Source organism: Aquarana catesbeiana, linkage group LG03 (assembly GCF_042186555.1).
Source record: "Aquarana catesbeiana isolate 2022-GZ linkage group LG03, ASM4218655v1, whole genome shotgun sequence".
In the NCBI taxonomy this organism is placed as follows: domain Eukaryota; kingdom Metazoa; phylum Chordata; class Amphibia; order Anura; family Ranidae; genus Aquarana; species Aquarana catesbeiana.
Window position 1 is genome coordinate 300,222,172 of NC_133326.1, and position 22,119 is coordinate 300,244,290.

At 45.0% G+C, this 22,119-nt stretch overlaps 1 protein-coding gene across 2 annotated transcripts in view; it reads right to left on the minus strand.

The window, feature by feature from the left end:
• Positions 1 to 22,119, minus strand: part of PTPRQ (protein tyrosine phosphatase receptor type Q) — a 450,263-nt gene that overhangs the window by 196,907 nt on the left and 231,237 nt on the right. For both annotated transcript variants that reach the window (XM_073620248.1, XM_073620247.1), the window contains exons 18-19: positions 20,271 to 20,431; positions 18,025 to 18,170 (exon numbers count right to left, since the gene is read on the minus strand). In XM_073620248.1, coding sequence (XP_073476349.1) covers positions 18,025 to 18,170; positions 20,271 to 20,431 — 307 coding nt within the window. The remainder of the gene's footprint in view (positions 1 to 18,024; positions 18,171 to 20,270; positions 20,432 to 22,119) is intronic.

Sequence of the window (22,119 nt, forward strand, 5' to 3'; positions counted from 1 at the left end):
TCGGAAACTACCGAGCAGTCTGTTCTATGAACTGGTAACTGAATTAAATCGCCAATTACTATGGGCCTTTGAGGCAAATCTATTACATTACATTACATTATTACATTACAAATCTAAGTACATAAGAACTCAATTAGACCACCAGGAAGGCCCATAGTATTGGCTGTCAATGGCCCATTGGAACATTTCGGTAGATACCTGGACGACATGATCAAAGAAATGGTAACTACCCTATCATCCTTTGTACAAGATACTAGAGATGTTCTAACTAGGATGCAGAAGATTGTGGTCCCAGAGGGAGCAATATTGGTCGGGGTGCATGTGGAATCATTGTACACATCCATCCTGAACAACTGGGGTATACAAGCAGTGGCACACCTCCTGAGAATACATTACCCGGAAATGGAAACTCAAAATTAGTTTTTACTAGAACTACTAAGTTTTCTGTTGAATAACAACTACTTCCAATTCCTTGGAACAAATCAACAGATTTGTGGAACCTCTATGGGAGCCCCATGGGCCCCAACATATGCATGCTTACACCTGGGGCTCTGGGAAGAGATGGATGTCTATTCATCATCGGTGTACCTCAGCCATGTACTACAGTGGCTGAGGTACATCGAAGATATCTTAATTGTCTGGAATGGGACAGAGACCCAACTAAAGGAGTTTATTAAAAATTTAAACATCAATAAAAAAAAAAACATCAAATTGACATTTACTTTTGATACCAAGAAAATTTATTTTTTGGAACTAAGTGTTGCGATCAAGGGAAATCATCTTGTCACACGAACATTTAGGAAGGAAACAGCAGCGAATACGCTGCTTCATGCAAAGAGTCACCACCCACGTCCCCTTAAAAAACAATATCCCAATAAGTCAGTTTCCTTATTGGGACATACAAAATTCAGATATAAAAGTAAAGGAGCATAAGCTCCAACCAATACCAGATTTATAACAAAATTTGGGAAATAATGGGAAAATATCCAATCAACCCTGCAAAGACACTGGCATATCCTCACTGCTAACCCCTCCATTTCACAAATAGTGGGACCTATACCTTTAATGGTAGCACATAGAGCACCCAATTTAAACAATATTCTGGTTCACTCAGAATATAAAAGAGATAGTTCGAGCAATTGGCTCACTGATATGCCTAAAACGACTGACATGTACTCATGTGGTCATTGCCAAATCTGTACTTTTGTTGATAGGACGCAGGTGTTCAACGATGCAGATAAACAAAAAAATTTTAAAATCAAGAGATTTATTAACTGCTCTACAACCAAGTTAATTTACATGATAGAATGCTCTTGTAAAAAAGTTTACATAGGGAAAACAAAGCATCAACTGAGAATATGCATCGGTGAACACCTGAGGGACATAAAAAACCCTAAATAAGGACACCAGAGACAAAGAGAAAGAAAAAGATATGGAAAAGGAGAACCCATTGGCACAACATTTCAAAGATTATAAAGTAAAGGCCTGGAGCTGAAGCACAGCATAAGAGTAGGGCCAGCATGATGGGGTTTTCCCTATAAGGCTATAGCAAGGTGGGGGTTGTTAAGAAAGTGATACAGTTGGTAGGAGGGTTAAGTATCAGGAGAGATATGATAAGAGGTACTCATTGGAGGATAATAGGGTGGGGCAGGGTGTGGCTGGGTGGTCCTAATGGGTTGCTAGGTGGGTGTTGGTCTGTCAGTATCACTTGGAATTTGGACAGCAACCGAGTAGATTCTCTGAGTAGTTTAAGATGGAGGATCTTGACAATATGCTGGCCAGGATTTGCGCTGCGGCGGTTGCCAATGGACCGCAATGGTTACGTGATCAATTGTCTGGACTTTTGCCGGAGTCGAGGCAGGTAATTGCCACACCTGCCCCTTCTATTACACGCGCTAGGAGGTCAAGGCCTCCTGAGCGTTTGAGCCATGAATTGACTCCGAGGGGGTGTCGCCGCGCTGGGAGCCCAGTAATGGACCCTTCAGCTTCCGCAGCCAAGAGAACGCCTTATCAGCAGGCTAGCGGAGCTGGGAGGAATCCTCTTCACAGGTGTCCCCCTGGGGGAAGAAGTGGGTCAGCCACACGATCCCACCCCCCTTCTACAGCTTTACAGGACCATACAGCTGCCTCTGCGGGTGCTACGCCCGCCATTAGAGCAGCCCTGTGGGGGAGAGTGCGTTCACCCAGTGCCGGCCTGGACGGCCGGGACTGTCAGCAGAAGAAGTGGAGGTTACCAGAGGGGAGCCGGCGCCGAGCCTACAGCTCAGTGGGACCAGCGTACAGCTTCTATCACAAGCCCTAGGCAGAGAGCGCAGCGGGGGAGGAGGAACTCGAGGGAGAGCGGTCGGAAGGAGAACTGTCACCATCTAAGGATGGAGAGGTGGGGGCGGATGCCGGCCCAGGGAGAAGAGAGGATGATCAGCTGCAGGGATCCGGAGTGACGGCTGAGCGGTCTGGGCAGCCTGGTAAGTATTATCCATGTGTGTCTTATGCGTCTACTGTTATGTCGTCTGAGTCTGCTGTCAGTACTGGAATGTTGTCACAGGGGCAGGTACAGGAGAAGGGGGGCTCTGTGGCTGAAGGAGGACAGCAATCTATGGGGGGGGTGCTGTGATGGGCCTAAGCCAAGACTCTGCTGTTAGGGAGCCTTACAGGACATGGCTGTGAGGGGGGGTCCTTGCTAGGGGTGCTGTCGGTGGTGCCGGCAACGGCAGCTGGGGTGACTGGTGTGGCTGGACTGCTACAAGCATTCATGGCAGGTTTCAGTGAGGTGCTAGCCAGGTGCCACACGGGGACAAGTGTGACTGGGGTTGTTTCCCCGGCGTCAAGTGAGACTGGGGTTGTTTCCCCGACGTCAGCATGGATGGCTGCACAGTCTCCGATAATTTCATCAGGGGATGTGGCCAGCCAGGGCTCGCCTGGGGGGCTTGCGGGAGGGGTATCAGTGATGTCCCCCCAGGAGGGGGCAGGGCAGGCAGTGGTGGCTACGTCATCCGCAGAGGCATCGTCACAGAGCTCAGTCAAGGCGGCTGTGGAGGGAAAGAAGTCCACAGGGGACGCCGAGGGTGTGCGTTTAGCGGACGCGGCAAAATGCGAAGTGTATGTGTGCTTCGAGGGACCACTGGCATCTCATTAAAAACAGAAGGTGCGTGACAGGATTTGGAAAGGTGAGTACGTGGAGATATTCTCCCTGTTACCCCTAGAAAAGTTTAACCTGGACAAGGTCAAGCCGGATGAGAGTAAGAAGAAGGAAGAGGAGAAGCGGCGATACCGACTTATTCCCAGGACTTTTGGGAATTGGCTACAGGTGTTCAATATTCTTGCCAGTGTCATAGGCGAGAAGACTCCAGATCAGTGCTCCGCGCTGTTTTGTTACGCGGATGCTATTGGTGAGGCGCAGAGGGTGTACGGGGGAGTGTCCTGGTTGCGTTACGATGAACAATTCCGTCAACGCAAGGTGCTCAGGCCATCAATTAGGTGGGACCACAAGGATATCAGCTTGTGGATGAAGTTGATGACACAGGCGAGGGCGACAAACACCCCCTTTTCAGGGGGGGCTGGTGGGGGAGCAGGAACCGCGTCACCATCAGCCGGAAAGCGGAAAGGTTTCTGTTCGCAGTTCAATGAAGAGAACTGTAGATTCGGGGGATCATGCCAGTTCCGACATGAATGCTCAGGCTGCGGGGATCTCATCCACTTGCGAAATGCAAGTGGATGAGACACCGGTGAAGGTGGAAAAACTGGCTCCATTCCTAAGTAGGTATCCTGATCAAACGGCGGCACGGCTTCTTTTACATGGTTTTTCTGTAGGTTTTAGGATCCCTTGCACTTTATCCGGTGTTCCTCCTGTCCCTGCTAATTTGTTGTTGGCACGACAACACCAATCGGTGGTGTCGGAGAAATTGGCTAAGGAAGTGGCTTTGGGTAGGATGGCAGGCCCTTTCGAAGCACCCCCTGTAGCGGAGTGGGAGTGGTTCCCAAGAAGGAACCCAATTCTTTACGGTTGATCCACCATCTTTCATATCCGCATGGTTTGTCGGTTAATGATGCCATTGACCGCGAGTTTTGTACGGTCTCTTACGCATCTTTTGACAAGGCGCTTAGTTGGGTTAGGAAGTTTGGCAAGGGGGCTCTTTTGGCGAAGACGGATATAGATTCGGCTTTCTGCCTTCCTCCGGTGCATCCCGACAGCTTCCGTTTGTTGGGCTGCATGTGGGAGGGTCATTATTTTGTCAATCTCTGCCTGCCTATGGGTTGTGCCATATCTTGTTCACTTTTTGAAACGTTCAGCTCCTTTTTGGAATGGGTGGTGAGGGATGTGTCCGGTTTGCATTCCATAATTCACTACCTGGACGATTTCTTGGTGATTGGCCCTTCAACGCAGGGGTGCCATATTCTGTTGGCCACGTTGCAATACGTTTTTGAGTTATTCGGTGTACCTTTGGCGCAAGAAAAAACTGAAGGGCCGGTCACCACGCTGAAATTTCTGGGGATTGTGATTGACACGGTGCGTATGGAGTGCCGGCTCCCCTTTGATAAGGTGGAGGACATGCAGGCAGCAGTGTCCTTTGCCCTCGGCAGCAACAAGATTCGCTTGCGTTCATTGCAGTCTTTGTTGGGCAAGTTGAATTTTGCGTGCCGCATTATGCCCATGGGCAGGATCTTCTGCAGGCGTTTGGCTTCGGCCACGTCGGGGGTCAAGGCACCGCACCATTTTGTGCGTTTGTCTAAGGCACACAAAGACGATTTGCGGGTATGGCAGTTGTTCCTGGCACAGTTCAATGATAGGTAATTGTGGATGGATGAGATGGTTTCTAGTGCTGTTGGAGCTATTTCCCATTGTGATGGCGGTAGAAATTTGGCAGCAGGAATTTAGGAACAAATGGGTTCTGTTTCACTGTGACAATCTGGGGGTTGTACAGGCTATTAACAAAATTTCCGCTTCTTCCCCACCGGTGGTGCATTTTCTGAGGCATTTAGTGCTGTTATGTTTGTGTCTGAATTGTTACGTTCGTGCTGTTCATGTGCCGGGTGTGACCAATAATGTGGCTGATGCTTTGTCTCGCTTAAAGTGGGACAGATTCAGAATGTTGGCGCCAGGAGTGGAGCAGCATGGCAGGCCTTGCCCGGACCACTTATGGGACATCGCAGTCGAACGGTAACAAGGCCCATCAAGGATTCTGTGTGCACTGCTACGTGGACCGCATATGAGAAGGTTTGGGGGAGTGGCTTGCACTCGAACGGGAGGTAGGTGGATGTGCTAGCAAAGGTGACCATTTGTGCTTGGTGCTAGAATTCATTGGCAGGAATGAGGAAGGTGGAGTTTCCGCATCCAAATTGGGTCAAAAAATGTCGGGCTTGGCTGTTTGGTTTCAATTGTCTGGGGTTGGGGATGTCACCAAGCATGCTTTGGTGAAACGGGTTTTGCGGGGCTACAGGCGGGGTAAGAACACAAGGGATTCCCGCCACCCGGTTTCATTCAGCATGCTAGGGGCTAGCATAGGTGTCATGGGTGAGGTTTGTTCCTCGCCTTACGAGGCTGCTCTTTTTAGAACGGCATTTATTTTGGCGTTTTTTGGGCGTTCAGAATTGGAGAATTGGTGTGCAGGTCAAAACGGGGTGGTGGTGGTTTGGACTGGGCTGATGTGGTGCTTAGGGGTGAAGTGGTGTCCCTTTTAATTTGCAGGTCCAAAACTGACCAAGGTGGTAAAGGTGCATGGGTTACTTTGGGGGAGGTAAGGGGCTCGCCCTTGTGCCCTGTTCGGGCAGTTCGGGAATGGTTGGAGGTCAGGGGCACGGACCGCGGTCCTTTGCTTCAACATAGTAATGGGTTTGCGTTGTCTAGGTTCAGTTTGGGGCCGTTTTCAAGAAGTGTCTCCTGGCTACGGGTTTTTCGACACAGAATTACTCCTCCCATTCTTTCAGAATTGGAGCGGCCACCGAAGCGGCCCGATGGGGCCTGGAAGACAAGCTAGTGCGTCAACTTGGTAGATGGGAGTCACAACGTTTTCGACTGTATGTGCGGCCTCATCTATTGTGAGATTGTGTAGGTCGTAGGTAAGCACGGTTAAGTGGGGGTGTAAGGTGATCATGTTTTACGTGTGTTACTGTTTCTTGTGTTTTCTTACATGTTTGTGGGTGTTCAATTGTTGGTTTCTTGTCATGTGTTTTGGTGCTGGGGATTTGTGTTGTTTATGTTTTGTGTTACTTTACAGGTTCGGAATGTTTGGTGTGGATCCTGGGCCATTCTTACGTTTTCTGGGGGGCTAAGAGGGCTGAGGTTAGGCAGGATGGTCGTCAGTTGGGATTCTCCAGAGAACAGGTCAGGATCAGGTGGATCGGGGTCAGGGGCATGTTGTGGTCGAGGGTTCTTCCGGAAGTGCACCATTACGCCAGGCTTGACAGGCCCCCTGACGTGCTTTTACTTCATGTGGGAGGAAATGATTTGGGGCTCCGGGCGTCCAGGGAATTATGCAGAGACATTAAATATGATCTCTTAAGATTGCGTACCCTGTTCCTGAACACAATTGTAGTATGGTCGGACATGGTGGCCAGGGCCTCCTGGTGTTTAGCTGTATCTGTGGAGCGGATTAATAGAGCCAGGATCAAGATCAATAAGGCTGTAGCAAAATTTTTTGTCCACAACGGCGGTTTGGCGATTCGTCACAGGGAATTGGAGCAGGATCTGTGGTTGTACTTGAGAGGGGACAGGGTTCATTTGAATGCAGTAGGGATTGATCTTTGGTTCCTGGGCTTACAAGACAGCATTCATAGAGCTCTGTGGGTGTGGCGGGCCGCCCAGGCATAAGGTTTCATGGTCTTGGCAGAGGTCGTAGGGTTTTTGAAGGCGGGGATAGTGAATTTCTTTGGAAAAAGATGGGTTGGGCCCATCTCTGGTAGGGGTGTACCTGCCCTAATAAGGGCGGGCGTAATAGTTGGCTGTATTGGCTGGTGAATTTGCCTAAATTTGTCCCAGAGCTGGCGTAAAGCACGGCTGGGGGCCGTAATAGGCGAGGTAGTGCCAGATACAGAAATTTGAGCCGTCAAGGGTGCCTTCAAAAATCCTATGCAGTTTTTTCAAGTCAGTTATTTCTTTTATTAAAGTTTTGTTATGGTTTGTTTTTTGTGTAATAAAATAGGCTGCTATGGCCATTTTAACCCAAAAACAAGTTGTCTGGCTTAATTATTGTAATTTGGTAAGGTGGTAATTGGGTATTGGGTGATGGCATACAGCCGATAATGTGGGCAATACCCCAATCAAGTATAGGCCTGGAGCTGAAGCGCAGCATAAGAGTAGGGCCAGCATGATGGGGTTTTCCCTATAAGGCTATAGCAAGGTGGGGTTGTTAAGAAAGTGATACAGTTAGTAGGAGGGTTAAGTATCAGGAGAGATATGATAAGAGGTACTCACTGGAGGATAATAGGGTGGGTCAGGGTGTGGCTGGGTGGTCCTAATGGGTTGCTAGGTGGGTGTTGGTCTGTCAGTATCACTTGGAATTTGGACAGCAACCGAGTAGATTCTCCCACCCTCCCTCCCTAATTTTTCATATGCTATTGGGGGAATGTGATGTTTATTTGTGTGAGTAATTTTTGCGGGGATTGTATAGTGTCATAGCAGATGGCAGAGGTTGTAGGGTTTTTGAAGGCGGGGATAGTGAATTTCTTTGGAAAAAGATGGGTTGGGCCCATCTCTGGTAGGGGTGTACCTGCCCTAATAAGGGCGGGAGTAATAGTTGGCTGTATTGGCTGGTGAATTTGCCTAAATTTGTCCCAGAGCTGGCGTAAAGCACGGCTGGGGGCCGTAATAGGCGAGGTAGTGCCAGATACAGAAATTTGAGCCGTCAAGGGTGCCTTCAAAAATCCTATGCAGTTTTTTCAAGTCAGTTATTTCTTTTATTAAAGTTTTGTTATGGTTTGTTTTTTGTGTAATAAAATAGGCTGCTATGGCCATTTTAACCCAAAAACAAGTTGTCTGGCTTAATTATTGTAATTTGGTAAGGTGGTAATTGGGTATTGGGTGATGGCACACAGCCGATAATGTGGGCAATAGCCCAATCATGCAGGAAAAACAGATGGAGTAAAAGTGAAAGGAATCTTCGTACTAAATCTACCCCTTAGACAGGGTGATTTTGATAAAATTCTGTTACGTAAAGAAAAATATTGAGTATACGATTTAAATAGTTTAACACCAATGGGCTTGAACATTGAATGTAATTTGAAAATATTTCTCGATGATTGACTCCTCCAATAATACATACCTCCTTGAGTCCTTTCCATCAAAAACCAATAATAATAAAAATAAAAAACAAAATAAAACAACTTCCCTAAGCATTTATCTCTGTATGATTTATTCTCTCCCTTTTTCCCCTCTCCTTTTCCCTCCCCCTTCCACTTCTTTTCTTCCCCTCCCTCCCCCTCCTTTTTTCCTATTTTTAAAGGGAACATTATAATACATTCAACTAGCTGAATAGAAAGAAATTATGTAGACTAAACACTAGTGGGCACTATACATATATCGCTTTTACTGCTGAGTTGAAACTCTTAACCATTAATCTTGTTCAATTTAAAAGATATGATGACAATTAATAAGCCTAATCAACTTTATACTTGAATGATATAAAAGGACTATCTGCATAATCCCTTCCCATTCTAAAGAAGTCCACCGATTGGTGGACGAAACACATCAATCAAGTGACGTCATCACGTCATTCAATCCAGACTTGGAACCCATGTGCACCTAAGCTGATCTACAGCCAGTTGGATTTTGACAATAGCCGGCCGGCTGTCCATATGGCATAAAGAAATACATTGGCATCGGAAAGAGAAAGCCACGCTAATAGCGCTATTTGCAGCATAAATATCCGTGAATACTTTTCCTGACTGACCAACATTCCAGTGTTCAACTAACTGAAATAAATATCAGTCATTTGGACAAGCTGAAGCACTCGAGGAGAAGTTGAATAGTGAGTAACTATTCAGAGGAAAACCGCCTGTAAACCTTTTACAAACACTGAACTTCTATCTACATTTGCTGTCATTGCTTGTTAATATAAGCACGAAGACTGTTGCTAAAGTAACCTGTATATCGATACCTTGGATACTAACAACAATTTTTTCATAAGGAAATTTTTGATTGAGTGAAGGGAACTTTCTGTGGAAGTAACTTTATGAAGCCAAAGATCCACCATTTCCTTGTTACACTCCCGCAATCAACTTCAAGGCTTTCTAAAACAGCCTGTGTTGTTCATGCTCACAACTAAACACACTGGATTACTATGGATTTGTGTTTATATAACCATAAATTGCAGCTCTACTAGAGCACTCGGTAACAACACTGTGTGATTATATACAGACATACTATTTGCCTATGAATATACCTTCCTAGTGAACGTAGAGTCACCTCCATTCACTTAGAACCGCACATAATCTCAACTAGAACTTTGATTTCTAGATAGAACTCTAATTCACTGATGTCATATGTGAAGCAACCTTTGGGGCTTGCCAAGTTTTCATTCCCCATAGTTCTAGTGAATCCATCAGAGTCTGATTAATCACCATCATTAGACATATATATTTTTATAACAGAATAAGAAGATGAATATTCCCGTGCTGCCTAAGGTTTTTTAAAAGAACGGGAGATAATGTGATTTGGTTGCAGTAAAAACACTGACATGGGTCAAAACATTACCCAACAAAGAATAAAAAAAAAAAATCAAATCAATATTTGGTGTTGCGCTCCAAATGAATAAAGTGCTACTGTAATCAATAAAGTGGTAAATGTGCAAACAAATTCATATAAAAGTGGATACACTAAAATATTCAAAATTCCAAATATACTGTGATCACCAAAATTGCTATACAATCATACACAAAAAGTCCATAAAATTCATGTGATAAACGATATAATCAGATGCGAAGAAAAGGAAAAATCCAAATATAAAAACTAGATGAAAGAGAAGCCTGTAGCTGAGAAGGAAGGAGTCAGCGGAGGGGGACATGACAGGGTGATAAGGCAAGCCAGCAAGGTCAGGTTTACAGTGTGGCATATAGGTTTAATTAAAAGGTTATTTATTGGTTAATATTTGGTGCAAAGGGGGGGAGCCAGGAGTTAATAAAATAAGGAGGAGTGGGTGGGGCTGTAACAGTCCTCTGAACTGGTTAAGAGCTTCTGGTCAAGAGTGTCAGGTGTCTCTGGACATTGGAGTGGAGTTCCTTTTAAAAAATGAGTAAGCTACAGCAATTTTTAGCTCAGCTTAAAGCAGCTGCGGACGTGCATGGAGTGGACTGGATACAGAGTCAAGTTTCAGCTTCGCTGCAGGGGGTCCAGCAGAGTCCCCCCAGTTTGGGACCTGCGCCCCAGCGCGCTAGGAGGTCTAAACCCCCTGAGCGCTTCACGCCCGATAGGACCCCTCAGGCTCAGTGCCGCAACGGGAGCCTGCAAGCGGAACCTTCAGACCCCCCTGCCAAGCGCATGCCTGCCTTGGACGGGGGTGAGCCTGGAAGGAATCCCCACCTTAGGCGGAGCCTGCAGGGGATGGGGTCTCCTCGGCGATCCGCCCCCCCATCCTCCATCATCCAGATTCGGGCTACGGCGGCTGGTGTGACTGGTGAGGTACCTGTTGGCACACTGGCCCGGCGTGGGAGAGGTGGAGCTGTGAGCACCGGCCTGGAGCGTGATGCGGCCGGTGGCTTACCAAAAGATTCGGATGGCCGGCGGGAGAGGAAGGGCACGTCTGCCCGAGAACGTGTGATGACTGCACCGCGCATCTCCGGACAGCAGGTGGTGCCTGCGCGCCCGGGTCAGGCCGGGGCGCAGGATGATGACGTCAGAGGGACCAGAGGTCGGAGGTCGGATCGGCACAGGCCGGCGAGCCTGTCAGCGAATCGCACGGAGGTCGCAGAGAGCGCAGAGAGAGGGCGGTCTATGCAGCAGCGGCTGCCTGTGACTGGAGGAACCCGGGAACAGCGCAGATTGGATGACAGCAGTGCTGAGGAGGACGAGCTGGTGGAGGAACCCAGGGATGCCGTGAGGGAAGTCGGGCCGGTGGCTGGAGGGGATTTCCGCCCCATGCAGCCTGGTGAGTCACATCCTTTGTTACCTTTTATGTCTCCTTCTCTTTTGTCAGGGTTGGGAGCCCAGGGGCAAGGGGGGGTTGTGGATGGCAGCCCCGGGGATGGAGGGTTTAACGAGGGAAGTACTGCTTGGGCTTAAGGAGCTGCTACAGAGGATCGGTAGTCGGGGGGTGCTCGGTGGGGCAGCTGCAGTGGGTGATACGTCCGTGGGACCAGTGGAGACTGTACCGAGCCCCTCACCCCCTTCGACAGTAGGGACTTAGGGGGATGTGCTGCAAAGGGCTAGTCGAGTGGAGACAGCAGAGAAGCAGAAGGAGTCACAGGACAAGGAGGCTGATAAGGTAAGACTGGCGGACGCGGTGAAGTGCGAAGTATATGTATGCTTCGAAGGACCCCTGGGAGCACACCTGAAGCAGGAAGTTCGGGATAGGATTTGGAAAGGGGAGTATGTAGAGATATTTTCTCTGCTTCCCCTGGAAAAATGTAATCTCGATCGTGTCAAGCCAGATGACAGTAAAAATGAGGATGAGGAAAAACGGAGGTATCGTCTGATCCCTCGCACGATTAATAACTGGTTGCAGGCATTTGCTATTTTGGCCAGTGTGATTGGGGAGAAGGAACCGGCGAGCTGCTCCGCCTTGTTCTGTTATCTAGACGCGATCAGGGAAGCGTATAGGGTGTATGGCGGCATGGGGTGGTTGCGCTATGACGAGCAGTTTCGGCAACGTAAGGCGGTCCTTCCTGCTATATGCTGGGATCACAAAGACATAGGGCTTTGGATGAAACTTATGACCCCGGCCAGGAGCGGGAATCAGTTTTTTCCAGGGGGGCTGGCGGTGCTTCCACCCCGGTGCGTCGGCCAATAGAAAAAAGTGGGTCTGCTGGCAATTCAACGACAGCTCTTGTCGTTTCGTAGGGTCCTGTCGATTCAAACATGAATGCTCAGGATGCGGGGCAGTCAGCAATGTGGACATGGAGTTATTTACAGATGCGGCAGGGTCTGGAGGTTATGGTTCTTCCAGGGTAAGTGGAGTGCGGGAGGCTGGCCTGATGCTTGGAAGGAGGCAGGCTGGTTGCGTAACCTAGCACTTTTGGAATTGTTTCCTATCGTGCTGGCAGTGGAAATTTGGGGTGGTGCTTTGCAGAATAAAAAAGTGCGTTTCCATTGTGACAGTTTGGGAGTGGTTACTGCCATAAACAATTTGTCGGCCTCTTCTCTCCCAGTGGTGCGATTGCTGCGCCATTTGGTGTTGTTATGCCTTCACCTTAATGTATTCATCTATGCGGTTCACATTCCGGGGGTTTCTAACAGGATTGCGGATGCTTTGTCTCCTTCGCAGTGGACGGTATTCCGTGTATTGGCACCGGAGGCAGAGCAACATTGTACCGCAACATTGTATCGCATCGGAGTCGCCGCAGGATTGATTCGCAAGTCACTGAGTGAGGCGACATGGGGAGCCTACGCTGGAGCATGGCAGGAAGGACTTCGTTGGTGGCAGAGGTAGGGGGGCTTGAGCCTCGGGACGATGGGTCAACGTTAGTCTTATACTTTATCGTGAATAATTTTATTCAAGGGGCCTCAGTGTCATCGGTAGAACGTAAGTTGGCGGGATTGGCTTTTTGGTTCAAAATGCAGGGAGAGGTGGACGTCACGAAGTCTTTCATCGTGCGTCAAGCCTTGAAGGGGTATCGCAAGGGTTACAAGGCTAAGGATCAGAGGCGCCCAGTCTCTTTAGATACGTTAAGGAGGATAGTGGAGACTATACCACGGGTGTGCTGTCCGCAGTATGAGCAGCGATTTTTTCATGCGGCGTTTTTGTTGGCGTTCTTTGGGGCCCTACGCATAGGGGAGCTGGTCAGTCCAACGAAGTACGTTGCTGGGGGTCTCGGTAAGGAGGATGCGTCGCTGCACGGTGACTCATGAGTATTACTATTCAGAAGTCAAAAAAGGACCAGAAAGGAAGAGGGGCCGTTTTGGAGCTGTTTTGGGGTGTGGAGGTCGGACTGTGCCCGGTCACGTCTGTATTGCAGCTGGCAGCGGTCAGGACTGCTAGGGAGGGACCTTTCCTGCTGTACGTGGATGGCTCGTTCCTATCACGTTTCCAGTTCATTGCGGTTTTCCGCAAGTGTCTCAAGGCGGCGGGTTTTATTCCCAGTCAGTTTGGTTCGCACTCTTTTCGTATTGGAGCTGCTACGGAGGCCGCCAGATGGGGCCTGGGGGCTGCTGTTATCAAAAGGATAGGCAGATGGGAATCAGACAGGTTCAGGCTTTATGTCAGACCTCATCTTCTGTAACCATGTGGTGTGTGTTTTTTCTTGTTTCTTTCTGCAGTTCTTGGTCTTTCTTGTTATGTGTTTAGTTTGTGCTTTGTTAAGTGGTGTTAGGGTGCTGGTGGTGGGGCAATGTCTCTCATTTGTTTGTTACAGGTCACAGATGCCTGGTGTGGATCCTCGGGCATTCCTTTGTTTACTGGGGGGCCAAGAGGGCGGAAGTTAGGCCAGCGGCTAGGCAGCTAGGTTTGCCCTGGGAGGTGGGTAATGTCCGGTGGATTGGAGTTAGGGGGATGATTCGGAATAGGGTGCTTCCGGAATTTCATAAATTTGCATGGTGGTACAGGGCTCCTGATATTGTGGTCATCCATGCGGGGGGAAATGATCTGGGTGTTAGGCGATCCAGGGAACTGATTCGTGACATTCGGTTTGATTTTCTCAGACTGAGATGTGATTTTCCGGGCACCATATTTATTTGGTCGGAGATTGTGGCACGTACTTTTTGGAGAGAGGTTAGATCTGTGGACCGAATAAATATAGCCCGTGTGAAAGTCAATAAGGAGGTAGGGAGATTTTTTTATCAGGAATGGAGGCCTGGTCATTAGGCACTTGGATCTAGAATCCGAGACGTGGAGGTTCCTCAGGGGTGATGGAGTGCACCTCAATGCAGTGGGTACTGACTTATGGTTTTTGGGCTTGGAGGACGGAGTGCAGAGGGCTTTTCAGGTGTGGCGGAGCGCGCAGGCATAAGGTGTCATACCTGCTGCGCTATGGCATTTTGGGATCCTTGGCGGTGGTAGAATGTGATGCATTCTGGGTAAACGGTGGGGAACCATCAGGTGTGGTATCCTCGAGTGGGAACGGTTCACTGGCTAGTGACTGTGTAGATTAAGGACCCTGGGGTGGCTGAGGTCAGCTGGGTTTAGGCCCTGAGTCTTTATAAATAGCGGCTGGGGTGGCAACTCAGTTAGATGGGCCTCGGACACAAACAAAGAGGGTTGTGGATACACTGGTACCGCCTTGGATCTTTAAATAAAGTTATACATTTTCAGTGAGCATAGTGAAGTTTAGGTGGGTGTTTACATTATGTATTGTTAATGAAAAAGTTGGTTATTAATAAAGGCCATGTTGGCCATTTAACCCACCTCAGGCGTTGTGTGGTTATTTAAGTTGCATGAAGGGGCATTATGGTTTAAATAGGTAAGTGGTATTTAGCAGGGTAAGCTCTTAGCTACCCTTGTCATGAGGTAGATAGGTAGAATGAGGTAGAAGATAAAACCACCCAGTCACTGTGTCACTATTGTTTGAAGTAACACAGCACCCTAATCACCAGCACCCTTTTTTGAAGACTGTTTAATATCTACCTCATTCGTCTAATTTTTATATAAAGATTTTTCCCTTTCTTCACATCTGATTATATCATTTATCACATGATCTTTATGGACTTTTTGTGTATGATTGTATAGCAATTTTTGTGATCACAGTATATTTGGAATTTTTGATAATTTAGTGTATCCACTTGTATATGAATTTGTTTGCATGTTAGCACTGTATTCATTTGGAGCGCAACACCAAATATTGATTTTTTTTTAATATATATTTTTATATTCAGTAAAAAAATAAAAATAATATATATATATATATATATATATATTTATCATTTTTACCTGATTATATTAGAAAATTTCCAGCATGTAGGGTAACAATCCGGATTTTTTTTTATTAAATGTTTTTGTATGTATTGTGTTTTCAACGTTTGAAGGTGATAACATATGGAATCTACCATTTATATTTTTCTATAAAAATAACGGAATTAAATTGCTTGGTTACCAGTGCCTACCTTTTTGACAGTGTGCTTCTATCACTGTCTCCCTCTTCTTTTTGCTTAAATTATCTGAGGCACGACCACACCCTACAGGTGAGTCAGTGAATTCTTTACCCCTCAAAGTAATGGCTTATACCATTTCTCTCTTTTTTTGATGCTTACCAATTTGTCCCTAAGGCACTAATTGCTGTCACATCGGTGGTAGAAGAGTACTCAGCTACTGTATAGACATTAAAAGATCTTAGTTGTGACTTGAAGCTTACACAGGGTTTCTTCCCGTCACTCAAAAGGAAGGTATGTAGAAGTACAGACTAGGATTTCAGTAATGTCCTTAAAGAAAACCTTTACTGATAAAATAGGTTAGTTGTCACTGTTGTTTTTGACAATGCTAGGTGCCTGGTTGTTACACTGATCTGCAGGCTGCAATAGTTTTCATAATCACCGATTTAAAGTGGAAGTCCAGTCAAAACCTTACAGAGCTTAAACCTGCTCCCACCCACATTCTAAGCCATGTACTAACTACCCTGCAAAGAAAAGATGTGTATACTTACCTAATCTTAGTTCACTCTGGTTCAGTCATGTGATCGGCTCCCAGCAGCAGCTTCAGGGGAGAGGAGGGACAGCAGATAACAGATGCCCCACAGTAAAGCTATGGGTGATGCCACCACCCAGGTTCTGCAGCCATTGTCACTGCTCTCTCTTCTCCCCTGAAGCTGGCTGCTGGGGAGATCATGTGACTGGACCAGAGGGCCCTTATATTAGATATGCATACACATCTTTCCTTTACAGGGCAGTTATTATAGGGCTTAAAATGAGGGTGGAAGCAGGTTTAAGCTTAGTTAGGTTTTGACTGGACTTCCACTTTAAAACAAATATGTAGGAAAGGATTGTTGGCTTTTTCTTGCTTCACTAGCTGCATTCTTGTTCTAGATCAGTAATTCAGAACATAATGAAGCCAGAGACAGCGAGGCAACCATCTCTATTAGACGTGCATGGCTACTTTTAAGCAACAAATTTTCTTTAATTTTGCATTTTTGTATAATGCTCACACATACATGTATTTACAAGGGGTGACCTCTTTTAGATGATGTTATACACAGAAGAGCACATTCACTTAATAAGATTTCAAGTGATAATGTAATTTCAAAAGTTATTTTCAATATTTTCACATCTGCAGCTTTCGTTACAGTGGTAGCAAACACCACTTAGTGACTTGTACCTACAGGTAAGCCTTTCATTAAAAATCACTTAAATGTGAACCTTTTAGGAGATATTCACTGTTACTGTGATGCAAACTTACATATTATGCCCTTAACTTGCAGGGGGAGGTTTTTTTTATCAGAGACTTTATTATCGCTTTAAATTGATAACTGTTGATACTGCCATTAGGGTCTTTGTTCAAGGATTTCCTTATATACAATGACAATTCCCTGTGCCTGACTTCCAATTACACTAATATATTGTTACCCTGTCACATAAACTTCTGGCAGAAACTATTAGCAATCATGTCAATGCTCAAAGTGCAGGCATGTTCTGTCATTGTCACCATCAAGAAGCTCAGCCCTGAGAAATGACATGCAGTCGACACTATACAGTACGGTAGGTAATACTCAAGTTGGCTAAGGTACCAAAATGAGTGAGTGAGTAGTGGGAACGTTTACCAGTTTTGTAAATAGTGATGTCATATTTTACAACAGAGTATAATGCTCTGGTGCACTAAAATATGATAATGTTTGGATCTTTTCTGTACTGGAAACTTTCCATGTACATGTCCAATATAAAAATAAGCATTCCCGACAGGTACATTTGGCTGAATGGAACCTAATTAGCATGTTCCTTTTATCCACTGCAGCATTTGTTACTACTTTTGCTTTGGAAAGGCCTGCATCCTGATTGCTATTTGCACACTTTTAATGAGCCCACTTTGTTACAGGGTTTTCAGCATTTTCTCACATTCATAAAACTAGTTTGAGAAGGATGTGTACACAGGCCTATATGTCTGTTTGTGGCCAGATGGTCAGCTAAGGTGCTTTGCCTTTCTGCCAAGACATTTGTTCTATTATACAGATTTATAACAAATCTAGGCTATTTCTACCTTGTGATTCATCTTTGTGATACATTTGAGCTAAAGGTATTTCGGTACCAATATTTCATTAGCAATCATTTGCTAACTCACATCACTCATAATTAGCAAACAATGAAATAATGTATAGGTCCTCCTGGCAAAAAAAAAACAATGGACAATTAATAATATTATTGCTGTTGGCGGTTTTTAGTGTTTTTATTGCCTTCAGTGTCTCCTCTGAAGAGATTTCACCTTGCTTCATGTTGCCACCGGGGCAAGAAACCTTACCAGTCAGTGTAGAGACAACAATGAACAACTACCAATTTGTCTATCCAAATGTAAAGTAGGTTTTGGCTAGAGTTTTACTCCATTTCCACCCTTATCCCTTTTTTCAGGTTTTTCAGAAGCATAACTATATGTCATGTTAGAGAGTAATATTACTGGTAATGGAGTATAAATGAGGGTACTAATGACTTGGATGATCAGATCTATCTATACACTCTTTATAAATTACACAAAGACCTGCTTAGCAACCTACCTCTATTTCAACAACAAAGCTAGCAGCTTACTTTATAAGGAATATTATAAGGAATATATTTGCAAAGGGGCAAAAAAACATAGGTGATGTTAGTGGAGAAAAAAATATCTTCTGGTAAGCATAAACCCTGGTCCAAAAGTAATTGCATTCAATCAAAACATGTTTAAAGATCAAGCTTGTGCTTAATAATTAAATCAAAAATTATAAGATATGTATGAAAACAAAATTATATTAGGTATACAAAATCCTTACCCTGATGTATGTTTGGGAAGAATTCTGGTAATATAAAGAATAATACTGTATAACTCCATTTGGTTTTATGGGTGCACTCCAGAAAATCATAACTGAAGAGGAGCTAATGTTTTTGTACGACAGATTTCTTGGTGGGTCACTTGGAACTAAATAGAAAAAAAAAAAAAGATCTTGAAGCATTTTATATACATGATTTAAATATTTTATCTGTTTGCATTGTACCCACATATAATTATAGGATGAGATATTATCCATTTTTAAAAAGAATAGATGCAATTAAATAAAGGAGAGCTGCATCCCCCAGAAGCTTTTTGGGCCTATGTTGACAGGCTATGGCTTGTGCCAAAAGCATCAATCATTCAGAATTTGTTAACATTAGAGTCTGACCTCCAGTTGACTTCATTCTGACCTGCATTTGACCTACATCCCTATAGACTTGTATGGGAATGCAAAACACTTTGAAGTGAACAAATGCCTGTCAACACCTGTCCCTAGTATTACTGGTCAACGTATTTCCTGAACCCCTTCAGCCCCGAAAGATTTTACCCCCTTCCTGGCCAGAGCAGTTTTTGCGATTCAGCACTGGTCACATTAACTGACAATTGTGACGTTGCACTCAAACAAAATTGACGTCCTTTTTTTCCCACAAATAGAGCTTTCTTTTGGTGGTATTTGATCACCTCTGCGGTTTTTATTTTTTGCGCTATAAACAAAAAAAATTTTGAAAAAAAAACGCAACATTTTTTACTTTTTGCTATAATAAATATCCACCAAAAATATATAAAAAACTATTTTTTTTCTCAGTTTAGGCCGATATGTATTCTTCTACATATTTTTGGTTAAAAAAATTGCAATAAGTGTATATTGATTGGATTGAGCAAAAGTTATAGCGTCTAAAAAATAGGGGATAGTTTTATGGCATTTTTATAATTAATTCATTTGTACTATTAATGGCAGCGATCTGCAATTTTTATCAGGACTGCGACATTATGGCGGACACGTCGGACAATTTTGACACATTTTTGGGATCATTGGCATTTATACAGCGATCAGTGCTATAAAAATGCATTGATTACTGTAAAAATATCACTGGCAGGGAAGGGGTTAACACTAGGGGCGATCAAGGGGTTAATCGTGTTCCCTAGTGTGTGTTCTAACCGAAGGGGGAGGGGACTGTGTAGGGGAGATGACAGATCGCGATGTGTCTGTTCTCCCCTCAGAGAACCGGAAACTGTGTGTTTACACACACAGATCCCGGTTCTCGGTGTGCCCCGAGCGATCGCGGGAGCCCAGTGGTGATTGCAACCGTCAGGCACTCGCATCGGCTCCGTGGGCGAGCGGGAGGTGCGCGCGCCCCTAGTGGCCAAAAAAGGAAGCAACGTAAGATAACGGCGATTCGCGCAGCCGAGCCATGTTGCCAGAGTACAACTGCGGCGGCTTTTGAAATATCACCTATGGTCAAGAACAGGGGTGTCAAACTCAATTTCATTGTGGGATGCATTAGCATTATGTTTGCCCCCAAAGGGCTGGTTGTATCTGTAAGACTATATAAATGTATCTACTCTTTATCATATGAAATAATTGCCTCTGCATTCGATTATTACTGGTTTTAGTGATTAATTAAGATTTAAACTGTGAAGAGCAGGTGCAGACCAGCACAGAGCCATCAGATATCAAGAACCCCCTAACCCTCCCTTACATCACAGTGCACCCCCCTTAAGCTGGGAGTGAAGCTGGGAATGAGAAAGTGCAAGGTCTGGAGAAGGACCAGAGGAGGGCTGGAGTCAGCTGCTGGAGTCTGCTGAATGCTGAGACCAGGGGAATTGGAGACAAGGGGGTGCGGTGGCTGCACAAAGAGGTACAGGATCTGTAGGAGGAGTTCTGCCTCTCTGCTTCCGACTGCTGAAGTCGGGGGGGGGGGTAAATCTTTCTGCAGGTGCACGGGGGGAAGAGTAGAATCTGGCGGAGGTGTTCTGTTCTTTCTGCTGTGGACTGCTTAGGCAAGGTGGCTACAGCAAAGACTACATAACTATACAAAAGAGAAATCTTAACTATTTGTATAGGTTATTAGAATTTGTTGAATAATATATATATATATATATGTGTGTATATGCAGGTATATATATATATATATAATGTTTGAATAGTAGTTCTTACTGAACACTGCATTTATTTGATACAAAAGATGAAAAATATTTTACAGCAGGAAAAGAATTTAGTGTGTACAGAATTCTACATTTACATACCTCCTTCTAAAGTTTTAAATTTTAAAATATCACTTCTAACATTTCCATCTCCAAATCGAGTGCTAGAGGTGACATATGCACTGTATTCATGATTGCTCTCCAGGTCTTGAAATTTCACTGAGGTTTCTTCAACATTGATAGTTTTGTTAGACATTTCATCCCTAAAAAAAGAGAAAAATGGTATCTTTTACTCCAAAACTACAGCTTTAACATGTATAGAAAATAGACATTTAAAGTAATTGTAAAGTCTTGTTTTTTTTTTTTTTTTAATAAAAATTACATGTTATACTTACCTGCTCTCTGCAGTGGATTTGCACAGAGCAGCCTGGATCCTCCTCTTCTCGGGTCCCTCTTCTGTGCTACTGGCCCCTCCCTTCTGTTAAGTGCCCCCACAGCAAGCAGCTTGCTATGGGGGCACCCGAGCTGAGTCACAGCTCCCTGTGTCAATTCAGACACAGAGCTGCGGGCTGGCCCCGCTCCCTCTCACTCCTAACTGGCTAGCTGACTTTCATTGACAGCAGTGGGAGCCAATGGCACCACTGCTGTGTCTCAGCCAATCAGGAGGGAGAGTCTCGGACGGCCAAGACACTCGTGGACATCGCTGGACAGAGATGGGGATCAGGTAAGTATTAGAGAGGAAAGGGGCGGCTGCTGCACACAGAAGGCTTTTTTATCTTAATGCATAGAAAGCATTAAGATAAAATTAACCTTCTGACTTTACAACCCCTTTAATCACTTAAGAAACGGAAGGATTTACCCACTTCCTGACCAGGCCTTTTTTTGTGATATGGCGTCTACAAAATAGGAAATAGATATATGGCATTTTTATTATTATTATTAATTTTTTTTTACTAGTAATGGCGGCGATCAGTGATTCAGTGACAGATCGGACACCTAACTGACATTTTTGACACTTTTTTGGGAACCGGAGACATTATTACAATAATCACTGCAAAAAATATGCACTGTTATTGTACTAATGACACTGGCAGAGAAGGGGTTAACATTAGTGGCGATCAAGGGGTTAAATATGTTCCCTCACTGTGTGTCCTAACTGTATGGGGGACTGTGTGACTGGGGAAACATACAGATCCGTCTTCCAGCTTAGCAGAAAGACAGGATCTGTGTGATCTCCCCTTTCAGAAATGGAGATTTGCCTTGTTTATACAGGCAGATCCACATCTGTCACTGCGGGAACAATGGCTCCCCACTGGCCAATGGGAGCGCCCACAAAATCAGGATCCTGTGCCGACGTACACCTATGGTGATTTGTGCGATCGTGCCCCCTTGCCACAGTATAATGACGGCGGCTGGTCAGCAAGTGGTTAAAGTGTATTTCCACTTTTGCAATGAAATTTGAAATAACCCCATCATATGTTTGTTATGTGTTTCCAATTACACAGCATACTTAAAAATGATTTAAAAAAATATATGTTACCTTTTTGATGTTTCACTTTCGATAGATTTTTATTGGAGTATTTCAGAATATAAATTATAACATAGGGAAACAGGTAGATACACATAATGCACTGCTAGTCACTAGGGCTATAACCACCAAAAACATCATTCTAATCATAGGCATAACAAAAGTCTGTAAGCCAGTGATATCAAAGTCATTCATAGCTAACTAGTGAAAGTTTTGGCAGCTGATAAAACACTGACCAGGAAGTATTGCTAAATCCAGGTGGATAATGAGGTCTGTTTCAATATAGAAGAAGTAAAGGAGTCTCTGAGCAAGGAGACATAAGGTGTTGAAGGAGAGTGGAACAAAAAAGGTAAGACGGGGGGTCCCTTTAGTCTGCCTTTAAAGTGGTGCATCTGTACAGTGTATAGAACATGCCGCAGCAAT